This window comes from Pelophylax lessonae (assembly GCF_965119305.1).
Source record: "Pelophylax lessonae genome assembly, chromosome: 3".
Taxonomy (NCBI): domain Eukaryota; kingdom Metazoa; phylum Chordata; class Amphibia; order Anura; family Ranidae; genus Pelophylax; species Pelophylax lessonae.
In genome coordinates, this window is record NC_138770.1 from 579,300,531 (window position 1) to 579,326,408 (window position 25,878).

Here is a 25,878-nt window from a genome sequence, read left to right on the forward strand (position 1 = left end):
CTGTAAAGCCGTAAGGCTTTACTGCTGGTTTACCTTAGCCAAGATGGCTTCCAGAATTGGCTCAGGTGAGGACACCACTGGATGCCTGGACAGGTAAGTTCCCTAATAGTAAGTCAGCAGCTACAGTATTTGTAGCTGCTGACTTTAATTTTTGGAAAGGGGGGAGGGCAAACTCCTCTTTAAGGCCTCTTGCACACAGATGTAATAGTTTACTGATGTTTATACAGTAAAAATCTTGAACTGTGAGCATAATTTTTTCCCGGAAATATGCTTGTAATCCAAAGCACTCTTATATCGAAGTTTCCCCATAATAAATAATGGAAACTCAGATGATTTGTTCCACAACCCTTTATTCATAAATCCTTCAGGTTATAGGCCATATAAAAGGATTATAGCAATGTGATAGATTGTGTAACTATAAAATGTCCATCCACAAAGGGGATTAGAAGCAAAATCTAGCAGGAGCAGCTACATAAGAGTATACAAAAGAAGAGAGGGGACTCTAAGTGTAGCAATATGGTTACATTTAATGAAGGTTCCACATTTAGCAACTCGTGTGGTTTATGAATTAAAGAGGCACATCTAAATATGCAGGCATCCGGGGTAAAGCTATCCACAAAGACCGTCCTCCTTACCACCATCAGTCTGCAGTAGTGACCGGGAAGACTACCCTGCAGTAGAGCGATCGGAAAGCGAGGCTTGAAGCGCTGGTGGAACTCAGTGCGGAAGGAATGATAAAGATGGTGGTGCAGAGGATGGTCTATGTGGACAGCTTGTTTTAATGATCAACCATGTGAGTTGCTAAATGTTGTACCTTCATTTAATGTAACCATATTGCTACACTTATGACGCGTACACACGATCAGATAATTGGACGACTTATCGTTCACATTTTGTTGCAGGATACTAATATCGAATTCAACAGTGCTAAATGCGCCCTACTAAACGTATGATCTTTTTTCGTACAATTCTAGAAAAGCTTCCTGTTTGCGTAGCTACGTATTGGAAGTGATGTCATACACATGTGACCCCTGTGTCTGCCACGCATTTTGGCCATTTCCATTCGTACTGTAGAGACATATGTATGTTTAAAGTACCAAGTGAACGCTGAGAGACAATGTGATAGCCTGCAAACTATTTTCTGGTCGTACGTTTCGCAGTTCGAACATTGTTTACGTTCTTCCATCTCCTTCCAGGTTATTTCCATGTTTTCGATCATGCATGGTCTTTGTCTATCGATTTTTAGTGGACGCATACGGTACTGATTAAACAATTGTCATTCGCTAGGCTATCGTACAAGAAAAGATTTCGTAGTTGTCCCCTTGGATAATGTTGGACGAGCGGTCTTGATCGGCTGGCGAAAGCTGGGTACTAATGATCAGACTATCATGCGATCAATGCGAAAGTGATTTTTTTCTTCCAAATTTCTGATCGCATGTAGGAGGCATTAGAGGCACCTCTCTTCTCTTTTATACTCAGTTGTGACATGATGCTACTTGTATATCAAGACATCGCTTGTTTATCAAGTCAAAATTTATAAAAAAAAATTTGCTTGTCTTGCAAAACGCTCTTAAACCAAGTTATTCTCAATCCAAGGTAAAATGTTGCAAAGACATTGCATAAATGCCCATAAAGGTGTGAATATGTATACATGCATACATTATTCTTAATCCTCTTCTAGTTGCCATCTTTGCAATATACGCATGTATACACATGTATGTGCTTAAATTTTTGCAATTTAAACAACCTTTTCTAGGTTTATTTTAAGGCTCTGTACCCATCGCTGTAGTATTAATAATTACGTAGCTGTGTGCATTGTTCCATAAACAACAATGTACCGGTGTTCAGATTAAAAAAAAACATGGTGTTTTTTACTCCCGTGTGCAAGAGGCCTAAAACTGAAGTTTAGGTTTGGCAATTTATACATAGTTATAGTGGTCCAGGTTAGATCAATGTAAGTGTGTACGTGCCATACCTGGATTCCTGTGGAAGCTGGAAATCATTTTTAATAGGCCCCTCTAGTACAGTGTTCTCCAATAGTTTTCAGGTCCCGTGCTGAGCAGCTGACCTGCTACATTGTGGAGAGGCAGGCCAGTGAGTTCACAATGAAAGCTGGACCAATGTAACTACATAAAAATTACCATACCTAAACTTAAGGAGTCAAAAGTTAATTTGGCTGTACTTCTCCTGTGGATCACAGGAGTGCAGATCGTTTTGCACTCCTGTGATCCACAGGCGCACATCAGAACGATCTGCACTCCTGTGACACGTTTTCAGCAAGTAACAGGAAACCTGGACTTTGGCTTTAACACCTTTTGAGCTGATGACCTGGCATGTGGATCAGAAAAGTCGAGTGAACTCAGTGAAGCTAAATCAGTATGACAAACCGGCAACTACTGTAACATTTTCAGTAGGAAAAAGGTCAACAATGGTAGCCTCCATACTTCCTTCAATGAAATATGATTTTTTTTTTTGTAAGCACAAAGACTTATGCTACTTTGCAACTCCATAAATTACACCTTTTGCCCATAGGGAATATAGACTGTTCATAAACCATATACAACAACTACTGTTCCTTAAGAAGAAAATATTTATCTTACTAGGCTAGTCTGCTGAAAATAAGACGAAAAGTTTTCTTTAGTGATGGGTGGGAGGTAGGGAGCGGGCAAGACTTCTGTTTCCACAAAGTCTTGGCCCCATGTCTTGGTGAAGAAGTCAGACTCCCGTTTTGCAAGTCGAGGGTCGTTTAATGCTGCTGGCAGGTTCACTTTGGAATGATAAATAGTCCATTTGTGCTGATCTGCAACCACAGATGGCTCATCACACAAACTATTAGAGTCACCTGCACAAAAAGAGAAACAAAATAATGAGATGTCTAAAAAGCAGCTGCTACCTAGGCTGATGAATAACTGAACCCACAACAAATACAATGCTATTTAAGCTCCATTTTCGTGGGCATACTGCAAAATGCCATCTTTACCGCGCAAGAAATACAGGTATTCTGTGCAAGCATCCTGTTAAAATCAATGGCAGATGGACAGCTGCACAGATCTGCATTACTACCCAAGCGCCTATCTGCGTATGCGTGTGCAGGACTGACGCATTGATTAAAAAGCAAACGGGGCAACCTAAAAACATGGTTGCTGAAATCTGTTTGGTTCTGTTAAAGAGCACTTACCAGCAACAAGTAAAATAAACGCATCTCGAACTACTGTTACAATTGAACAATTATCCTGAAGTCATAAATATAAAGTGTATGGGAAGCCAAAACTTTTTTTATTGTCTTGGATACAGTAGGGAATGGTTAAGACCCCTTTTAGAAAACTTTCTCTCACTGATTAGGAGAACTCAAAAAGTTGGATTTTCAATTACATTTTATACCAGAGGCAATGGTCACTAGAACCAGTAGTGAGTGTGAATCTTTGCAGCAAGGACACAATTAGCGGGGTGGGAGGGTATAAAGCTGACAAGGGTTACAACCTATCCACATTCTATACAATACAATACAAAAAATACAGTTTTGGCTTTACATACATTAAATCTACTTGTAATAAGAAATGTGGGGATTTACATAATCCTTTGCAACCAGATCCAGTCATCTTCATAGACTATCTTTATTATGTGAAAACACCCTCTCATGCTCCAGTATCAGTATCCAGTACCATCCTCTCTTAATTCCAAAAGGATGTGCTCTGTTCATGCTTTCTACTTAAGTACTTATAAAAGCATTTGAGGTTTTGCTTGAGTTGTGCTAAAGACAAAAACTGCTAACTGCACACTATCAGTGGTGCTGAATCAGCATGTTCCAGCTCACCGCATCACTGTGCTGCATAAAGGGGAACTTTACAGCTCAATGCAAAAGGAGGTGATGAAAACAAAAATAGGCTAAGTCAGATGATTTGAGTTTCCCCAGAGTATAAAAATCTGTTCATCTATCAACTAGACACCACATGTGTGAAAAATCATATTCAGTACACTACAGCAGAATTTAAACGGATGCGCTCACCCTGAGCTGCTTATTCAACCCTCCAATGTTATGTTTAAGGAATTTAGCAATATAAGTAAGTTGACCATATAATATTATACAATGCAGAAAACATGCTTTTCTGTCAGGAAAGAAAGACTTCTTATGCAGTTGTAATGACTGAATGTTGTACACAGATGGAAGGATTGAAAAAATTGAAAACCTGTAGGAGGGCATTTCTCTTCAGCCTTTTATAGATGTCAAAAGTGGGGAATACAAAGTTCCAGTATAGCTCACTGTGATCAAGGTCCTATATTTCTACTGAGATTGAATTAAAGTTGGGGTAAGCCATCTGGACTCTCCAGCTGTTTTGGAACTACAAGTCCAATGAGACATTGCAAGACTCTGACAACCAGAGGTAAGACTCCCAAAGGCAAAAACATGATGAGATTTGAAGTTTCCTCACAGCTGGAGTGCCAGGGTTGCCTATTCCTGGATTAAAGGATGCAAGTCTACCCAAACTAATATATAAAGTAGAATGCAACAAAATATGCTAGAACATGCAAGGCATATGGATAGATGGTCAAGGATTATGTAAGGAAGATCTTAGTTTAGTAGTATCAAAGGCATATAAAAAAGCAAGTGTCAGAATCAGTCTACTAAACTCCATCAATATCTATTAGGACTGACCCTTTATAGTTTATGTCTGGGCATAGACAAACAAAACATGAAGTACATCTATGCATTACATGCAATATGTGCAGACAACTCTGCCTTAGGTGCACTTATATCCTAAGCAGTGTTGTCAGCCCCTCATGTCCACAACAAAAAGGAAGGCGTTGGGTAGTCCACGAGATGAGAACTCACAAAGCTGCTTGAGATTTAAGTGCACCCGAGGTAACATTGTCACCTCTCTGCAGTAAGTTTGGAGCGCACTGGATTTCTGGCAAGATCAACATATACTGTATGTTGCTTTGCGCGTTTTAAAAAGACACCAAGCTTGAGGAAATGTATATGCATCACAAAGATGTACTGAATATATTTTTTTAATCTCTCCAGATCTACACCACAACACATGCAAGTTGCATTGCTTTTTTTTTTTTTTGGAATGTGTTGGCATGCATTTTACATGTGTAGCATGTTTTTTTTATATTGACTTGCTGTGCAGTGTGTTTTTGCACGTTTGTGTGCATTTGAACGCATTGCACAGAAAAAAAAAAGTAGTGCATACTGTACCTTTTTTCAGCACTGGGCAAATGCAATGCACTGCACTGGTGTGAACTGCATTTATAAGGAACTATTGTTTTTTTGGTTGCCATGCGTTGGGAATGCACTCACAAAAGCACCCTTGCGCATCTGGTGTGAATATACCATAAATAATGCTAAGTACCACATTCAAATAAATATATAGGCCGCTATCTAAACATCACTACCCAGAAATGTTATAATTAAAATATCACTTTTTGGTGGATATGTTCCAGAACATGCTATCATTTAAAAATGCAACAGGGGAAAAATGTCTAATTCTAAGGACTCACCGGTAGGTTCTTTGGGGCACACATCAGGGAGTGATCGCACTGGTCCTTTTTGCTGTGAAGGGTTCAGGCCCTTTCTGTACATGGTTTTGCTGTTATTCGAGTGAGGCACTATTGAAGAGCTGTTGCTAGATGCCATTGCATACATCTAGAGGAGCTGTGCAAACAACAAAAACAAACACTTTGTCACCAGAGCAGTTTTTTACTATTTCAATCATTACATAAAACTATACCAGTTTACATTCTGTTCTCCATACTAACGATTTCACCAAACTGCGCATTCTCAATGAAGAGTGAGGAACAAATCATACATAATGTAGCTGTGAATGCCTGTCAGACCAGGTTATATGTTTTTATACTGTACATACAGTACTGTAAACGTGGAACGTAGGAAAAATGCTTTTTGTACTGCAACTTGCCTGACAATAACGAGCGATTAAGCCATCACAAGGCAGCATGTAAGCTTATACCAGGCCCTGAATAATTTATATAAGAGGTCTACTGTGCTGTTTTTTCCAGTCATTATGGTCAAACAGCATGTAAGGAATCATAGGATTAAATTATTTTTAGACTTGACACCCTAGGACATTTCTTACCAAATGTTTGCCCATATACAACTCCCCATATGTGTCATTATGGTCCCCAAACCACAAATAAAAAATGTCATCATTAGTGAGCCTTACCCTATCTCAGCTATTCCCTTGACTAGAAGAAGGGAGGGACTAAATAGACAACTGAAAGATGTAAGAAGTATTGAATGTTTGTCATTACTGAGCCCTTGTAAGGTCGGCCGAGATTTGAACAGATATTGGGCAGATCAATGAATCAAATTGGGTAGCCCCACCTGCCGGATTGTCTAGTGATTATCACTAGCAGCTGCTATGGCCATTAGTGATAATCTGTGTCTTCTCCCAGCAGGGACGGCTTCCCCTGCCGGGAGAAGACAATTGCCTGACAGGAAGGATTCCCGCATCAAGACTGTCTGTGTCCATGAGGGGAATCAAGCAAATTTCTTTCCTGCAACCTGTGCAGGAGCAATAGAACCTGGGGCTAGCTAGTAAATGCAGGTTTATTTCCACATCTGATTAAACACTGTGAGTACTCCAAAACTTCAGCTGTTCACAACTGAAAGTGAATTCCAGCAATATGCTGTATTTATTCCAATTAAAAGGCATCTGTTGGGATAGATACAGGGGAAAGTCCAGCATTACCCGACATTGGCTTATTGACTTACTATATTTGAGAACCATGAGGTCTTATTTATGGATGCTTATCAACTCTATATGCTTACTGGGACTACATGAATGTATATACCTCATGCAGTACAAACCTAAGGATAAGACTGGTAATGCATTCTACAATATACCTTAAAATAACCCGGCCAGAGACATTTCACATCCATACGCTTTTCCTTTTTGTATTCTGTCATTCAATAAATGTCTCACTTTAATTAGCTGAAAATTATACCACAGCCCTCAGCATCAGTGGCTTCATTTGTCTCTTGGTATCTGAGCTATGCCCTTTTGTTTACATGTTATGAAGCTATAGAATATGAATACATTTGAGAAATGCAGTATCATTCAGAAGTCAATGTAATCTTATTACGGGAGATTTTGGCCTTCATATACTAAAAGGACTGTATTGAGTCCCACGTAATGGCTAAAAATTTTTTAAAAAATGACTTATAAGCTTTAAAAGATCTTCACCTGTTGGTAACAATACCCTTGCTATAATGGCAGCGGGGGTACAGAGCAGGACTGAAGGTCCACTTTAAGAATACTGTAACTAACTGTAGGCTTGATAGAAATTTTTCCTTTTATCGGACCGTGGTGACAGTTAGGGAGAGGTTCCCAACACCACCCATGGCTCCCATCTTTGGTCCAATCTCTCCCCCCTCCTTGTGCCCCCCCAACCGTCTCCCTGTTCTTTTCATTCTCATTATCCCCCATTCTTCCTTCTCTACCTTTTACTCCTAAATAATCTCTCTGCACACCAGCAGGTGGGGCTCAAACATTTTTTTGTGGGGGGATTTTAGGTGCCTGGGTGGAGATTTTTACATTTTTACACTTTTTTTAAACATTTTTTTTTTTTACTAAAAATGGTTTTTAATCACATAGGAGGACAAAGCCCTTCTGGGTCCTGGATTCAAAGTGCCCAGCCAATATGACTGAAGAATAAGCCAATGGAATGAGATGTACTGTATGTTCCATTAGTGAACGGGTAACACATCAGGTCTTTTAGACCCCTTGATGTCTCATTAAAGAGGACCTGTCCATACTGGATATGTTGACTGAGAGCTACGTATTCTACTTTATCTTGAAACTGCTCATTGTATTCCTTTTTGTGACTTGTCATATGCCTTTTCCATTTCAATAAAAGAATTTACAAAAAAAAAGGACCTGTCACCAAAAAAGGCATCTGTCAGGGTCAAATCTCTGCACTTTAGATCTGGGTCTGAATACTTGCTTTGACCATTACCTCTTTGTTCTAAATTTTTATTTGTTTTATACAAGAGGTGCTAGAATAGCAAATCTATAAATAAAATATCCCGGATTCTTTATATAAGGCATAGGATCGCTCTAAAATGAACAGGGACCACAGTGTAAACTTTTCTTGATTCCACAATACCTCACCAATCTTTAAGTATTCCCATCCAACGAGGCTAAAATGTTATGTTGGAATCTGAAAGTGAAAAACACTGGCTAACGAGCGAGCAATCAACCGTTTTTTTAAATTTGTTAATTTTTTTTGCATGCTGGTCTCATTTCGAAAACCAATAGGTTACTAAAATTTCAAAAATTCTCCTACGACAGAGTACAACTTCGGAAGTGATGTAATTGGTTGTATTGGTTTTGGTCTTCTGATTTTTTTCGGACGAATATTGTATTGATTAAATGAAATGAGAAAAATTTTCATGTTTGTCCCTTCGGATAATTTAGCATGAACTTATCAAGATCGGCTCCCCAAAGCTGTGTAGCTGTGAACGATCAGATTATCGTACGATCGCTTCAAAAGTGATATTTTTCCTCTGATTTTCTGAGCAAGATTTTATTAGATTTGGAATTGTAGATAGAAACAGCAGCAAAGGTCAGAAAGCTAAAAGTTACAGAAAAATACAACAGATTTGTGAAAACAATCACAGAATTATAAAAAATATGTAGTCAGCAATGCCCAACACATGCAATCCAACAGTTTACAAAGAGCCTATTTTTATCAAAATGTTAACGCTGTACTTCAGGCAAACATCTAGAGACACAGCTAAAATACATATGAACTCTTAACATGCAATGGATTTTTACTTTTGTTCAGACAATCCTGTAATTCAGGCACCCCTGCAGACAATAAGTGAAAAGATTTTTTTGGCAGACAAGACGGGCAAAGTCTTTTTTGCCAAAAAAATTGCACATGCTAGCATTTTTTACTAATAATTGCTTGGTTTGTTGCTTTAAACTACAGCAGTTTAGAGATTATAACTCTTTAGCATACACCTCAGTTTCTCTTGCTTTGCCTGAATGCTGGGCATTTGGATCAGGAAAAGCTCAGCACTTCCTCATACTGATAAAGCTTGTTTGCCCACACCCTACAAATAGTGAAGGGCCAGTAGTAGTGTGTACAGGTTGGGGACTTCAACATTACCCAGAGGTGCCAGAGCTTTGCCTGATCAGAACAGCCCACCATTCAGGTCAGAGGTTCATACATGTTAGCAGCTTTCAGTATTCTAATTACAGACCTCCCTCCAATAAAGTTAGTTAACAGTAGTTACTTGACTCTTTCTACCGTCTACGTCGGTCACCTGGTGGCAACTAGGGGGCGAGCACGTCCGCTCCCGATTGTCAGCAGGGAAGCCGATGCAAGGGGGCAGGCGGCTCCGATTGCCGTCTGACACCCACGATTGTTCCCCGCTGAGAAAGAAAAATGCTCAGCTGTTGTAAACACAGCTGACCGGTTTTCTCCCTGGAATGATCATCGAGCCCCTGTGATCCTTCTATATAGGATTACAGGTCTCCATGGTCATTCCACAAGCCACACACCCCTAGTTAGAAACACGCCCTTAGGTACACAATTAACCCCTTGATTACCTATACTGTTAACCCCTTCCCTGTCAGTGTCATTATTACAGTAAGGCCCCTTTCACACAGGCAGACCGTTCAGATCCGCCTGCCCGTTTTTTTGGCGGATCTCTCTATGGGGCATCGGATGTCAGCAGAGACATGTCCGCTGACATCTGATCCGATCCGATCTGTCAAATCTGGACGGATGGAAAATAGGGTTTTCCTATTAGGGTGGATCGGATGAGAGCGGACAGAGGGTCCGTTCTCATCCGATTCCCCCAAAGAAAACAGCGGGGACCTGACAGTGCTGTCTGCGCACGCAGCGCGGAGACAGAGCGGCCATCCGTCTGCTCAGCGGGGGATCGGCCGATTGATCCCCCGCCGAGAAAAACCGCCGATGGACTCCCCTGTGCTAAAGGGGCCTAACATTGCAGATTTCTTTTAGCACTGATTACTATAGTAATGTCACTGGTCCCCCCAAAAGTGTCAAAAATGTCAGTCAGGGGTCCGATCTGTCCGCCAAAATGTCGAAGTCCCGCAAAAAAAAAAAAAAAAAAAACGCAGATCGTCGCCATTACTAGTAAAAAAAATAAATAAAAATTACATTAATCTTTCCCGTAGTTAGTAGACGCAATAACTTTTGCGTAAACCAATCAAAATACGCTTGTTGTGATTTTTTTTACCAAAAATATTTTGCAGAAAACAAATTGGGATAAAATGTTAAAAAATTTTGATTTTTACATTTTTTGGAGGGGAATGTCATATAGCAGTGTGAAAAAATGGAATTTTTGTAAAATCTTACCTGTAAAATTCCTTTCTCTGAGTCCTCCGACAGTCGCCGCCGCCTCTAAGTCATCACTGTTGGGTATTGACTTCCGCTCCGCAGGAGTAGCTAGGCATAAAGACTTAGTCAAAAGAACAAAGGCATTTGCATATACACACCCATGGGGGCTGTTCCATCTGGTCAATACCCCATTGCAGTGACCACTCCCAACTCAGTTTGGTAGCACAGCAGTAGGTAATAAGAACCCCAAAAGAGGGGCGGGGGCGGCGACTGTCGGAGGACTGAGAGAAAGGAATTTTACAGGTAAGATTTTACAAAAATTCAGTTTTCTCTTACGTCCTCCGACAGTCGCCGCCGCCTCTAAGTCATCACGGTTGGGATGTCCCAAAGCAGTATAGACATGAGGGGTGGGAGACGCAACCGTAGAAAAAAGGCAACGCAGTACCCACATCAGAGAAAGGAACCTTACATGACAGTAAGAGAACCTGCTGGGCAACAGAAAACAATGCTCAACAGGAGCAACAGCCCAGGAAAGCAAATACCAACAGCCAGGGACCCACAAAAAAATAAGGTTCTTTCATGGCACAGCCGCACTGAGAACCTTGCGGCCAAAGCAAGCATCAGCTGATGCCAGAACATCTACTTTGTAGATCCTGGAAAAAAGCGTGCACCGACGACCAAGCCTTGCACACCTGGGCCACCGATGCCAATAGGTCCAGGACGCACTCACAGATCTGGTAGAGTGCGCCTTAACAGGGAAGGGAGGAACCCGATCCTTCAAGGCGTAAGCCTGTTCAATGGTCTGTCTGATCCATGTGGCAATAGTCGCTGCAGATGCAGCCATGCCCTTCCAAAGGTCCCTCAGGAAGGACAAAGAGGGAATCCGTCTCCCGAAAGAATTCCGTAGACGACAGGTAAACCCTGATCGCCCTGACAACATCCAAGAAGTGCAGAGCAACCTCCTTAGGATGCTTAGGCTTTGTACAAAGCGAAAGCAGGACAATGTCCTCATTAATGTGGAACTCAAGACCACCTTATCCCGGTGAATCCCCAAGTATGGAGAACGGCAAGAGAGCGCTGCCAGTTCCGACACCCTGCGAGCCGAAGTGATTGCCACCAAAAAAGGCAACCTTCTTAGACAGCAGAGACAACGATATATCCCGAATGTTTTCAAAGGGAACACGCTGTAACACAGACAGAACCAAGTTCAAGTCCCATGGAGGTAAGGGCTCCTTCCTGGGAGGAGCCAAATGTCGCACACCTTGAATGAAGGTGCGAACCAGAGAATGAGACGCCACAGGGCGTCAGAAAAGAATAGCCAGTGCGAACACCTGGCCCTTGATCGTGGCCAGTGCCAGGTGCTGGTCCACCCCAGACTGGAGGAAAGCCAATACTCTTGACACCGAGTACGAGCGAGGGGAGAACCCCCTGGACTCACACAAGGCGAAATAAGCCTTCCAAGTACAGTAACAGAACTTACCAGAGGAGGTTTTCCTAGCCTTGACAAGGGTAGGAATGACTTCAGAAGAGAGACCCCTGTCCCTCAGGACCTGGGTCTCAACAGCCAGGCCGTTAAAGCCAGCGGCCGTAAAGCAGGATGGAAGATCGGACCCTGAGACAGGAGATCTTACCGCAGAGGCAGTCGCCATGGAGGCGCCACTGCCAGGTGAACAACGTCGGCGTACCAGGACCGGCGTGGCCAGTCCGGCGCCACCAGAATCACCAGGTGCGGTTCCGAGGCTAACCTGCGGAGGAACCTGGATAACAACTGAATCGGAGGAAAGGCATACATCAGACGATACTGATGCCAAGGGGCCACTAACACATCTGAGGCGTCCGCCAGCGGATCGCGTGTTCTTGCCACGAACCTTTCCACCTGTCGGTTTTGCAGAAACGCGAACAGAGCCACATCCGGGGATCCCCACTTCGCACACAGCATTTGGAAGTGAACTGCTGAGACCGCCGGGACATGAGTCTCGGCCCAAGACAAAATGTCGGTCACCTCCAGGGCCGCCCGAGCACTCCTGGTGCCCCCATGGTGGTTGATGCAAGCCACTGCGGTAGCATTGTCCATCTGTACCCGGACAGGACGGCCCCGAAGACGGTCCGACCACTGGAAGAGACAGAGTTTTATCGCTCGCAATTCCAGCACATTTAATCGGGAGGGAGGACTCCTCCTCCGACCAAGTGCCCTGGGCAAACAGGTTGCCCAGGACTCCACCCCAGCCCGACAGGCTGGCATCCGTGGTAATCACCGTCCACACCTACGGGCTTGCCTTCCGCCACCAACGGGGACTGGAGCCACCACAGAAGAACCAATCTGGTCTGACGACTCAAGGAGACACTCAGATCCAGGGACTGAGGCAGTCTGTCCCACCTGTCCAGGATCTCCGCTTGGAGAGCCCGCGTGTGAAACTGAGCAAAGGGTATCGCCTCGAAGGCCGACACCATCAACCCCAGGCCCCGCATACAGGTCCTGAGTGACGAGGACGGGTTGTCCCTGAGGGACCTGAGCTTGTCCTGCAAGGTCCGGAGCTTGTCCTCCGGCAAGAACACCTTTGCCTGAGCAGAGTCCAGAATCATTCCCAGATAGGGAAGACGAACCGATGGAGACAACGTCGATTTCTGAACGTTGATGGTCCATCCGAACTCCTGGAGCGTCTGTACCGTGGTGGACAGATCGCACACTAGGTCCTGGCTGGCACGTGATCCCAGAAGTAGATCGTCCAGGTAACCCAAGGCCGCAATGCCCTGTGCCCTCAACAGGCCCAGAACCGGCACCAACACTTTGGTAAAAACCCTTGGTGCCGAAGCGAGACCGAAAGGTAACGCCCCAAACTGGTAGTGGTCCTCTGCGATAGCAAATCGAAGGTACTGCTAATGACCCTCGAAAATGGGGATGTGCAGGTACGCATCTTTCAGATCTACCGAGGCCAGGAATTCTCCTGGATTCAAGGAGGCCACCACCGAAAGGAGAGACTCCATACGGAACTTCCGAACACGCACGAAGCGGTTCAGTACTTTCAGGTCCAGAATAGGACACACTTTGCCCTCCTTTCTGGACACAGCGAACAGATTTGAAAAAACCCCCCGAAACCTGTCCCGATGAGGCACCGGGACAATCACCCCCTGAGCAAGTAAGGTCCTGCACCGCTTGCTGCAGGTCCTGCAGACGCCCTGGAGGCAAATGAAGATTTGAGGGAAAGAATCCGTTCGCCGGCCAGGAAAGGAATTCGATCTTGTATCCCGATCTAACGATTTCCAGATCCCACCTGTCCGATATCCGGAGCAGCCAAGGTCGGAGGAAACCGCGCAAACGTCCCCCCACCCCAGAAATGGGTGAGGGCGCCCCTTCAGGCAGAGGCGGACTGACCCGCCGAGCCGACATTGCCTGACTTCTGCTTACCCGCCCAGGGCTTCTTCTGACTGCCCTGGGCCTTGAAGGGCTTGCCCTTGGATTGGTTCCGAAAGGCACGAAAGGACCCCTGAGTGGATCTAGGCGCAGAACCCCGCTTGCCTCGAAAGGACTTGTTCTTCGGGTTCTGGGGCAGCAAAGTGCTCTTGCCCCCTGTGACGCCTTTCACCAGAGTATCCAACGCCTCGCCAAAAAGGCGAGAGCCAGCATAGGGAAAATCAGCAACTGTTTCCCGCTAGGACTGGTCAGCCGACCAGCTCTTCCGCCATATCAGTCGCCGGTTAAGCACCGAGACACTAGAGAGGCGTGCCACTTCCTGACGCTAGGCAGATTAAAACTGAGTTGGGAGTGGTCACTGCAGGGGGGTATTGACCAGATGGGACAGCCCCCATGGGTGTGTATATGCAAATGCCTTTGTTCTTTTGACTAAGTCTTTATGCCTAGCTACTCCTGCGGAGCGGAAGTCAATACCCAACAGTGATGACTTAGAGGTGGCGGCAAATGTCGGAGGAAGCAAGAGAAATATTGTTTTTTTTTTCTGAATTGACGCAATTTTTTTGTTTATAGCGCAAAAAATATAAAATCGTACAGGTGATTAAATACCACCAAAAGAAAGCTCTATTTGTGGGAAAAAAAGGACGTAAATTTTGTTTGAGTACAGCATTGGATGACCGCGCAATTGTCAGTTAAGGTCATGCAGTGCCAAGTTGAAAAAAGTGGCCTGGTCATTAAGGGGGCAAATCCTTCCGGTCTTAAAGTGGTTAAAATAAATCCATAACAACTGAGTGTGGTGCTGCAACCCCTATACTCTTCATTGGATATAGCAAAGTTCCACCTGTGCCAAGACCGCAGCTAGACAAGCTGCCAACATATTTATCCAAATAGTGAGAAATCAGCACCCAGGAATTAAGTGCAAATAAAAAATTCTTTATTACATACCCATCTTAGTCATAGCCACATAGCTATGACTAAGGCCTGAAGGGTCATAAGCATGGGTTGCGTATAGGATCCCTTTGTATCCCAATGGGTATTTAATAAAGAGCTTTTTAATTACATTTAATTCCTGGGTGCCGACCTTTCACTATTTGCAAACCGAAAAGGAATCCATGCCACCAAAAGTCACGAGCCGTATTGGATAAATTGAGCACAGAGCACCTGCACTTTGATTTAAGAAGATTTGCATAATAAATCATTTGGACTCTACTAACCACTGTCACTATTTAATAGAACGTCAATGCATCAAAAGTAGTGAGGCAGAATCTACAATCACTATTCTCATAATGACTATGTGCACAGTGTGTAGGAGACACGTGTACATCGGATACTTTCCTGATGAACAAACAGTTTCTTATCTATACAATATCAGAAAGGATGTTATGCTGACAGGGTAGGCACTCAGAGGTGTGAGCAGCAGAGACAAGTAATATAGAAAAGGTGCAGCAGTATTTTTAGAATGGTTTGCAGCTAAATTAGACTGGTTTAGCTAGAAAATCACAGGACAGTGTATTGTAGGACAACTGGTTAAAGTGGAGTTCCACCCTATTTTTATACTTACCTCCATCTTCTCGCTCCGGGTCACCTGAAAAAGAAATGGATAATCGCATATTTTTTTTTTTTTTACTTACCTCGTAGCGAAGAAAATATACTTACCTTACTTCCTTCTTCCTCCTTCCTCGGCCGCGGCCCGTCGTCACTTCCTGGCTCTGCAATGATTCCTGGGAGCTGGACGTCATAGCTCCCAGGAATCATTGCGCCTGCACCGGCCCCGACGTCAGTTCCGGGTCGCGCGCGTCATCCCCTTCTAAACAGCTTCTGGGCATGCCCAGAAGCTGTGGAGGGGTGACGCGCGCGACCCGGAAGTGACGTCGGGGCCGGCGCAGAGCATCGTGGGACCACAGAAGGCGGAAGAAGACGCCGAAGAGGACGCACTGGCTTCAAGCTGCCCACATCGGAGATGGCAGTGCTGGACAAGACGTTTGCAAGGTAAGTATTTCGTCTTGCAGGTAAGTGCAACCCGGGACAGATCAGAGGCTAGCCATTGTGGAATGCACTAGCCCTGACTGTCCCGGGGGTATTAAAAAAAAAAAAAACAAATCCAGGGTGGAACTCCGCTTTAAAACTATTACCTTTTCCTCAGTAAAGAAATACTAGTGAATAAAAATTGATATTAAAGTTGTTGTAAACCCCATTCATGAAATTTGACCTGGGCACATAAATCTGTAGTGTTTACTTATCTCTCTTCAAAGCTCTAAGTGTCCATTTTCTCCAACACACGAGATAATAGCAGCTGAAAATTTGTGTCAGGGAGGGTGCTTAGAGGGAGATAAGCAGAGAGCTGGGCTATTCACAGTACAGCTTTGCATGTTCCTTAGTTCCTCTGCCTATGTTGGGTGCCTTTTCTCCAAACCGCTCACACACAGGCCCAAACTCCACACCCACCCCTATGTGCTGCTGAAACAGGAAGAAAGATTTGTAACCTGACTTGCACTTTCCAAAGAGTATAGAAAGAGAAGACAGCAGATATACAAGTAAAACGTATTATGTAGGGAGATTTGTTTTATCTCTGTGTATAATCTGTTCACTTCACTGGGTATGGGAGAGGGTTTACATCCACTCTAAATCATACCAGTGAAGAATACAGATCAGTGGTGGCTGGTGCTCAATTTTCCTGCCCCCCCCCCCCCAGCCAGCCAACCACATAACTCCCCCCATTGCTCAATCGATCGCCCGTCGCCCACCAGGCCCCCCGCCAGCCCCTGCACTTACCCCATCCAGGTGGCGGCTTCTCCCAGTGTCTCCGGCGGTCACTTCTCCTCCTGGCCAATCGTGAGTTAGGACTCACGACCAATCAGGTCTTAGGACTCCCGGGCAATCGGGACTCAGAACCCGCTTCCTGATTGGCCATGAGGAGAAACAGGAAGACATTGGCGAATATTAATTCGCTAATGTCACACAACCAGGTGGGCTTGTAGTGCATTGCTCTGTGCCCCAAGCCCACCCTTTTTGAAGCCAATTAGAGCCTCCAGCTGTAATCATGTACTTTTAAAAAAAAAAACATTGGAATCCATGCGTCTGGCACCCTGCATGTAGATTAGGGGCCGGGCCCATGGATTAGAGGGGCGGTGCCCCTGCCCCCCTAATGGACGGGCCACTACGGATAGAGATATTGTAACTGCTGACTTGTAGTTAAAGGTGTATGTTCCAGGGTTATCATCCTGATCCTAATTAAAGCAAAGGTAAACCCTTACCTTGTAAAACAACCCATTCAGTTTAAAATAGAAATTAAAGGCAAAATATTTATGTACAGATTTATAAAACATTATAAATACCTTTTCCCCCTTTTTAATAGGTGTTCACATACCCTCAGTTCTCAGGTGCATAAGGAGCTCAGAGAGATGGAGGAGAAACATCACATACTGATCTTCCCAGTGAATGGCTGGGCTTCGGAGGGAGGGCTTGTCAGGACAAGTCTGATCATTTGAGAGGGAAAACTATAGAACTGACCACACTGTGCTCTCATGCCTAGTGTGGCCAGTTTTTCATAGGAAAGCAGAGAGACTAGCAGGAATCCCAGAGATTCCAAACAAAGGAAGCGATACAAAGAGAACAGGATACTTTTCATGCAAGTATTTGGTACAGCAGGCAGATATCAGGAATATGAAATGTTGGGTTAACATATTCTTTAAAATAGTGCATTTAAATAAAGGCTGCTTCCCTATTTCAAGAAATGAAGGCACTAGCATTTTGTTCTATGTACTATTTTAGGGAATAAGCCTTATTGGTTTCAGAATTTTAGAATGTTCACACTTCCTGGAAGAACATTTTCAACACAAGAAATATACGTCTGGCTTCCATAGCACTTGGGGTACATGTACACAGGATGCTGGAAATGGGCGTTTAGGAGCAGTTGGGCGTTTTTTTCAGAAGCCCCTGAACCCACCTACATGTTATCTTAATTGGCCATGTACACCAGGTCGTTTACAGTCATTTGCAGGAAGTTGCGTTCAGGGACTTTTTTTAGAATGCATTTTTTTGCGTTCAAACCTGTGTTTCCCGGCATTTCAAACGCACAAATGCGTCCGAACGCATCTGAACGCATCCGAACGCGATGACCCACGTTTAGCGTTCGCGTTTTTCCATTTTAAAGGGGAATAATTTTTTTTGACCTCTAGGAACGCTTCTAAACGCAAACGCCCGCAAGCGCCGCTAAACGCCCGCTAAACCTGGGTACAAACGCGACCGAACGGACGTTTCAAACGTCCTAAAAATTCCAGCATTCAAAGGGACTTTTAACAACGTCCCGTGTACATGGAGCCTAAGAACACAAAACAAGTATGCCGTATATGAATGCTATAGAAGAGTAAATTATTTATACTTCTGGAAGTCAGTGACTCCCAGCACCATTCTGATTCAGCACGACAAAAAAATAAGGAGCATTTTCCAGGGGAGACATCAGCAATGGCAGCCTACATTTTTCTCTCATGTAATGTCTAGTACACACGATCAAAAAATCGGATGACAAAAATTGCTTTCGAAGCGATCGTACAATAATCAAATCAGTAGTACACAGCTTTTGAGAGCCAATCATGACATTTAATCCAACAATATCCAAAGGGACAAACACAAAAACTTTTCTTGAGCAATAGCAGAGCGAACAATTTTCATTTTAATTAATAAAGTATTCGTCTGAAAAAAAAAAAAAAAATCGGAAGACCAAGACCACACATGCTCGGAAACAAAAGAATACATTACAATATAATTACATCACTTCCGAAGTTGTATTCTGTCGTACGAAAATTTTCCTACGGTAACCTGTTTTCCAATATGAGAGCATGCAACAAAAAAACAGACGATCACTCGTCTAATATTCTCAGTGTGTGTACGAGGCATTAGGTTTCCATCCTTTGCATGCCATATGTTTTACTTTTATTCACAATAGCTAGAAGATTTAGCAAAATCCAGTATTGTTCTGTGGCTAAGCATACACATGGGTTCTCCATTTCACTGCTGAAATGAATTTAAGACTTTACAGTACTCAGGTAAGACAAACACGTAAGACAAGTGCACAAGGTGACGTGTAACATAGTCACCGGCTCAGCAAACATGTGACATAACTTCTAGCCAACGTGTCACTGCATACAGAGTACACAGATCACAGTGCAGTCAGGGTCTAGAGAAGCTCGCTGACATTTCACTTTGGAGATTGAGAGCTCTACAACTTCTTCTTTTCAGAATGGGGAATGGTTCACATGTCCATTTATTTTAACTGCTGCTCAACCCCATCGCTATATCAGAACACTATTAAAAAAAAAAAAAAATTTCTTGAAGATTAAATGAATAAAAATGAAAGTGGACATTAACCTTACCTTACTTTTTCCCTTTTAGCCTATTAAATATACTATCAAAAAGGACTGATTAAAAGTGATAAAAGAGAAATGTTAATATTTTTTGGGGAAATTCAGAGCTGTCCTGTATCTTGTGCACACTTGCTGTGCTCTTTCAGGAAGTCTATTTAAGCTGTGTTCACACCGGTGTGCTGTGGTTTGGGTGCAGCACGATTCATACAGGGTCTTTCATTCGCTCCCATTCACTTCTATTAGACCATGCATTTTCATGAAAGTCCTGCATGCTGCATCTTTGATGTGCTTTCAGAAAACACACGGTCTAATAGAATTAAATGGGAGCTCACCTAAAACCATGTGTAAAAAGGCAGATACATTTGGGCTGCACCCAAACTGCAGCGCACCAATGTGAACTCAGCCTTAGTCCTCCCTTGTGGTTATACACCACAAAAACAGAATAAGTCCTTGTTGTAGAGAATAGGACAGGTTTGAGTAGTTTAGCAAGGAAATGTGCAGGGCTGACACCACCTGGCTCACAAAAATACTGTATGTTGGCAGTCTATACCAGGATTTATGATCATAGTAAATTATTTGCAGATCAGTGGGTATTTTTCTGTACTTGCATTTGTTCCCAGAGTAATACAGAGATATACTGCATATGTTTTTTTTTTTTGTTAATATTATTTTGCCCTGGTTTACACTTAAGGGAGTTTGCTTGGCATCTGCTTGGCTACAGAACCTATAAAGCCAGCCATAGACGGTTTGAATCTCGGCCGGTTGAGCAAGAACTGGCTGAGATTCCAACCATGTTTGGGCAAGGCTGACTGTAGCCAAGTTGATCAATCGATCGACTTGGGTACAACCTGCCTGCCGGTTGTAACATGTTGTTACAGCCACTAGCAATAACACAATGGCTCGGCAGGAGGGATTCTCCTGTTAACATTTTGTGTGTTGATGCGGAAGTTTAAAAAACTTCTTGTTGCAGGAAAGAAATCTACTCCGTTTCTTGCCGGCCTTAGAAAAATTAACACTTTTTTTAAAATAAATCTAGTATAAACAAGTCTTTGGCCATAGATCAGGGCAACTTTTCATCCCAAGCTAAAGGTTCATTAAGCGTAGCAAATACTGAAGCTGATTTTCCAATATAATAAAAAAACTGGATTTTTGTCTTACCGTAAAATCCTTTTTTCTGATGTTCATAGCTCCAGAATCTTCTTAATCATTGGGGTATGCTGCCCCCTACAGGAGTAGGACACTAGGCATGGAAAAAGCTTTACCACGCCTATGGGGCAGTCCAAGGGGATATATCCCCACACTCTGCTATAGGCAATCAGTTTTGTTGCAAGCAGTGTCAGATAAAAAATAACCCAACTCAATAGAGGGGTGGGTGTTGTGTTCAATTATGGTAAGACAAAAATCCAATTTTCTCTTTTGTTCATTGACAGACACAGCTCCAGAATCTTCTTAACCATTGGGACGTCCCAAAGCAGTGTCAAACATGAGGGGTGGGAAAAACACAGCAGCAAAAATTCCCAAAAGGCTAAACCTAGCCAACCAGGTAACATGGAGCTCAACCAGGAACAACTGGAGCTCATCTGAAAACAATGCACCCTTAAAGAGGACCAGGTCCTCTCAAACAGCGGCCTGCAAAGCCTTGCGGCCTAAAGCAGTATCCGCAGATGCCAGTACATCCACTTTATAAAATTTTGTGAAAGTGTGCACAGACGACCAGGTGGCCGCCTTGCAAACTTGTATCACTGACGCCTGATTGCGGAAAGCCCAAGAGGCACAAAGCGCCCACGTAGAAAGCGCTTTAACAGGGAATGGAGGAACCCCACCCTTGATGGAATGGGCCTGCACCACTGTCTGTCTTGTCCATCTGGAAATAGTTGTGACAGACGCGACCAACCCTTTGTGAGGTCCATCTGTAAGGACAAACCATAAGGCTGATTTCCTAAACGACTCAGTTTCCGCAAGGTACACCCTGAGCACCCGACCCACACCCAGAGAGTGCAAGGCAATCCCCCTAGGATGTTTAGACTTAGGACACAGGGAAGGCAACACAAGGTCTTCATTCAGATGGAAACCAGAAACAACCTTAGCAAGGAAAAACTGACAAGGGCGAAGCACCACTTTATCTCTGTGAGCCACCAGGTAAGGTAAACGACAAGACAATGCCGCCAGCTCAGACACCCGGCGTGCAGAAGAAATAGCCACCAAGAAGGCTACCTTCTGGGACAATGTAAGTAGAGGAATATATTTGAAAGGCTGTTACTGGAGAACCAACAGCACCAAATTGAGATCCCACTGAGGCAACGGAGTCCGTACCTGGGGGAGCCAAGTGGCGAACCCCCTACTAAAGGTGCGAACCAAAGAATGCGTAGCCAAAGGACGGTAATAAAAGAACGCCAAGGGCAAAAACCTGGCCCTTGACAGTACCCAAGGCCAGGCGCTGCTCAACACCTTGTTGGAGGAATGCCAAAATCAGAGCCACCGAAAGGGAACAGGGATGACCCCCAAGAGACTCACACAATGCAATGTACATCTTCCAGGCGCAATGGTAAATCTTCCTAGAGGAAGATATTCTAGCCTTTAACAGCGTGGAATCAATGATTCAGACAACCCCCTATCCTTCAGCACCTTAACAGTCGTTAAAGCCAGCGATTGTAAAGCAGGATGGAAGATTGGCCCTTGGGCCAAAGGATCTGCTCTAAGAGGAAGCCTCCAAGGGGCATCGGCGACCGGCCGTACCAGATCGGCGTACCAAGATCGACGAGGCCAGTCTGGATCCACTAGGATGACCGGATCCCTTCTGCCTCGATTCTTTGCAGAAGCCTTGGCAGAAGTTTTAGCAGGAGAAAGGCGCATATCTGATGATACTGGCCCCAAGGAGCCACCAGTGCGTCGGTGGCGTCAACCAGAGGATCCTGAGACCAAGCCTCAATTCTACATACCTTCCTGTTGAGAGGAGATGCCAACAGGTCCATCTTGGAAGTTCCCCACCGGAGACACAGATGAACCTTAGAATGCCGGCTACCTCCTGAGCCGCCAGGACATTTCTTGTGCCCACTTGGCGATTGACATACGTCACAGCCATGGCATTGTCCCATTGAATCCTTACAGGTATCCCTAAAGAAAATAAATTCAGTAGCACAGGAATGGTGGTAACCCCCACCAGCTATTATAATGCTCCCAAAAGCAATAATAATCTTATGATGCATGCAGTATGGCTACCAAATGCCTGCACACTTTTGTTAGTACTATTTGCAATAGTCCATAGGATCAAAACTTGGCTCTTAATAATTTATACGCTCATCCAAGAGGGCAAAGATAGTGAGTTTAGAGGATGCACTGTCACTCTCCACCACCAGTGTGCCAGGGATAATACGGATGAAATGCAGACTCACCAGATCCATATGCCTACCCACTCTCATGGATAAGGCACCATCAGCATATCATCACCACTCTATCCGGTCCAGTATGTTATTCAGCAAAGACCATGCATGTGAAGACAAGGAAAAAAAAGCTTCTACTAGCGTGATAAAGTTTCAACTCTATTTTATTATATTAAAACGGTACACATTGCACTCACTTGGTTCTTATTACAATATAAATTTATGGGGAATTTCTGCGCTAAAAAAATGAAATATAGTGATACAAAGTGAAAGCTGCTGACACTAGACCAACAGACAGTGATCCAATAAACATAAATACAATAGTGTAGCGCTAATCAATAAAATTGAATGTTAAATAAAACATCATTGTGAGTAACCACCAATAATAAATAAAAAGTCCAAGATATGAAATAATAATGGGAGGCAGCTTACCAAAACGCCGTGGTCACTCAAATCAATGAGATGACCTCACCAAGCATCTAGGTAAAACAGATGGACTCCAGCCGCACCAAGAGGACGGGCAGTAATCAGGAAGGTCCAGTCTCCACATCAGATGTATTCAATAGATTGCAGGCATGTGTAAAAAATGTATATAATAGAAGACCATAGCATGATACTGTATTGCACTAAAATAAGGATTTATTAAAAAACTACTCACAATACAGGCGAATAAAACAGGCACATCAAAGAAATAGGCTGAAAGAGTCCGGTCGCAGCATCCCGCGTGTTCCCAACAGCAAAACAAACATAAGGCCGGCACGGATGGGGGCGTGTGTACGTGGCGTCTGGTGCCGCCGACGCGTTTCGTCATCAAAGGACGTCGTCTGGGGGCGCCACATACACACGCCCCAATCCATGCCGGCCTTATGTTTGTTTTGCTGTTGGGAACATGCGGGACGCCGCGACTGGACTCTTTCAGCCTATTTCTTTGATGTGCCTTTATTTGGCTGTATTGTGAGTAGTTTTTTAATAAATCCATATTTTAGTGCAATACAGTATCATGCTATGGTCTTCTATTATATACATTTTTTACACATGCCTGCAATCTATTGAATACATCTGATGTGGAGACTGGACCTTCCTTATTACTGCCCGTCCTCTTGGTGCGGCTGGAGTACATCTGTTTTACCTAAATGCTTGGTGAGGTCATCTCATTGATTTGAGTGACCACGGCGTTTTGGTAAGCTGCCTCCCATTATTATTTCATATCTTGGACTTTTTATTTACAATAAACCCCAGTGTGGATTACATTTTTGTGTGTCAATGTGGATTAAATTTTGCAGGAGCCAAATAGCATCCTGCAGCTTTTGGAGTTTTTTCCCCTGGAAGAAACATGCTGGCTGTCCAGAGTCAGACCCAGATAGTCCAACTTGGTGGACGGAACCAGAGCAGCTTTTTGGAAGTTCAATTTCCAACCAAAATCCTGCAGGGTCCGTACAGTAATTTCCAGGTTTTTCTTTAGAGCAGTCAGAGACTCTGCTTGTAGAAGAGGAGCGTCCAGGTACCCAGTACCGCAATCCCCCGCTGCCGCTAGAATGCCAACCCCGGGGGCCAACACTTTTGTGAATACCCGTGGAGCTGATGCGAGACCAAAGAGTAATGCCAAGAATTGATAATGCTCCTCGCCCATGGCAAAGCGGAGGAAACGCTGATGACCCACATATATTGGAATATGAAGGTAAGCGTCCTTTGATGTGGGGATGCCACTAGTGCATGAATGGACCCAAATCTGAACTTCTATACCCACACAAAGCGGTTCAAAGCCCCGAGGTTCAGGATTGGACGTACCTTGTCTTCCTTCCTGGGAACTGTAAACAGGTTTGACTAGAAACCTTGAAAAGGTTCCGATTTTGAAACCGGAACAATCACCCCTTGTAGTAGAAAGTCTTGCACCGCCCCGAAGAGACCCCGCAGGCTGTCCGGGGACAAACGCAGGTTGGAAGGAAAGAACCTCACTGGAGGATAAGACCAAAACTCGATCTTGTAGCAAGACCGAATCAGCTCATGGACCCCCCTGTCTTAAATCAGCTTCATACTAAGCTCACCCCGAAACATAATCAGGGGAGACTGCTGACTTCGATCCCGCAGGGGGAAGCCAGCCAAGGGTCCACAAATGGACCAGCTATGAGACCCCGCTAAAGACAAGGGGGTTGCGTTAGGAGCCCATAGAGGACATAAGAGAACATAGCCCCCCCTTAAAGGTGGGCCGCTTGCCGTGATGCGGACATGCAGGCAGGGTACCCCCGCTCACACAATAATGATGGCAAGACTGTCACTAAAAATTAAGGTTCAAGGAAGATGTCCAGCTGACCATATGGCCCAGCAGGCCGCAGCCTAAATTTTGGGGGGCCCAGACGCAAAATAGCACGGATCCTCAGATGCCCAAGTGGGGAGTTGGGGGGCTTCACCTAGACCCACTGAGGCCACCCCCCCAACGGCAGTGCCAAACTCGGCCGCATGACTTAGTAGGTCGTAGGACGCGGCCTAGTAGGTTGCAGGACGCAGTCTAAATTTTGAGGGCGTCCCACCACCAGGACGTAAGCTCTAGCAGATCCTTCCACCCAAGGCAGCGGAGGGGAAGGCGGATGCCCACACGGGAGGCTGTGGTTTCAGCCATTCTCACAGGGGCCGCCTCACATAGGTTCCGCCGTGTAGGCCACAAAGCCGCAGCCTAAATTTTAGGCCAGATCTGGCCGCGTGAGGTGCTTACCCACGGAGGGTAAAACATCTGCTCCCCCAGCCCAACAACCGCCGCAGGGACCCCCGAGGACATCCATGCCCTAGTCACCAACCCCCAGGATGACAGCCCCCTCACTGAGCCCAGTCAGCAGCCCGGTCAGCATCAGCAGCTCAGCCAGCAGCTGCTCCCATAGGAGCATGTGGCAAAGCCAGCTCACAAACGCACCACAGTGAACATTTAGAGGGGCTAAGGGGAAGGGAGGGGAACACGGGGGTCCAACTGTCCCAAGGAGGGGCCCACGTCCACCCCAAAAGACCACGAGGGGAGAGGGGGGAACACTACTTACCACACCATGGAACCAAGTGAGGACTGCTCCGGGCAGACCACCGCACTAAAATCAATAAAAAGTCCACAAATCTATCCGGTAGTTTGTAAAAGCTATAACTTTTGCGCAAACCAAATAATATACGCTTTTTAGGATTTATTTTTACCAAAAATATGTAGCAGAATACAAATCGGCCTAAACTGATAAAAAAAAATTAGATTTTTTCAATTTTTTTTATTGGGAATCTTTTATAGCAGAAAGTAAAATTATTGTGTTTTTCTCGAAATTGTCGCTCTTTTTTTGTTTATAGCGCAGAATCTAAAATCCGCAGAGGTGATCTAATACCACCAAAAGAAAGCTCCATTTGTGGGGGGGGGGGGGGGGTT

The 25,878-nt window shown here is 44.4% G+C and overlaps 1 protein-coding gene across 1 annotated transcript in view; it reads right to left on the bottom strand.

Moving 5' to 3' along the window:
• Positions 1-25,878, bottom strand: part of VPS54 (VPS54 subunit of GARP complex) — a 243,203-nt gene that overhangs the window by 198,064 nt on the left and 19,261 nt on the right. The window contains exons 2-3 of the mRNA XM_082252138.1: positions 5,503-5,656; positions 2,601-2,842 (exon numbers count right to left, since the gene is read on the bottom strand). Of these exons, the coding sequence (XP_082108264.1) occupies positions 2,601-2,842; positions 5,503-5,647 (387 nt within the window). The 5' untranslated portion in view covers positions 5,648-5,656. The remainder of the gene's footprint in view (positions 1-2,600; positions 2,843-5,502; positions 5,657-25,878) is intronic.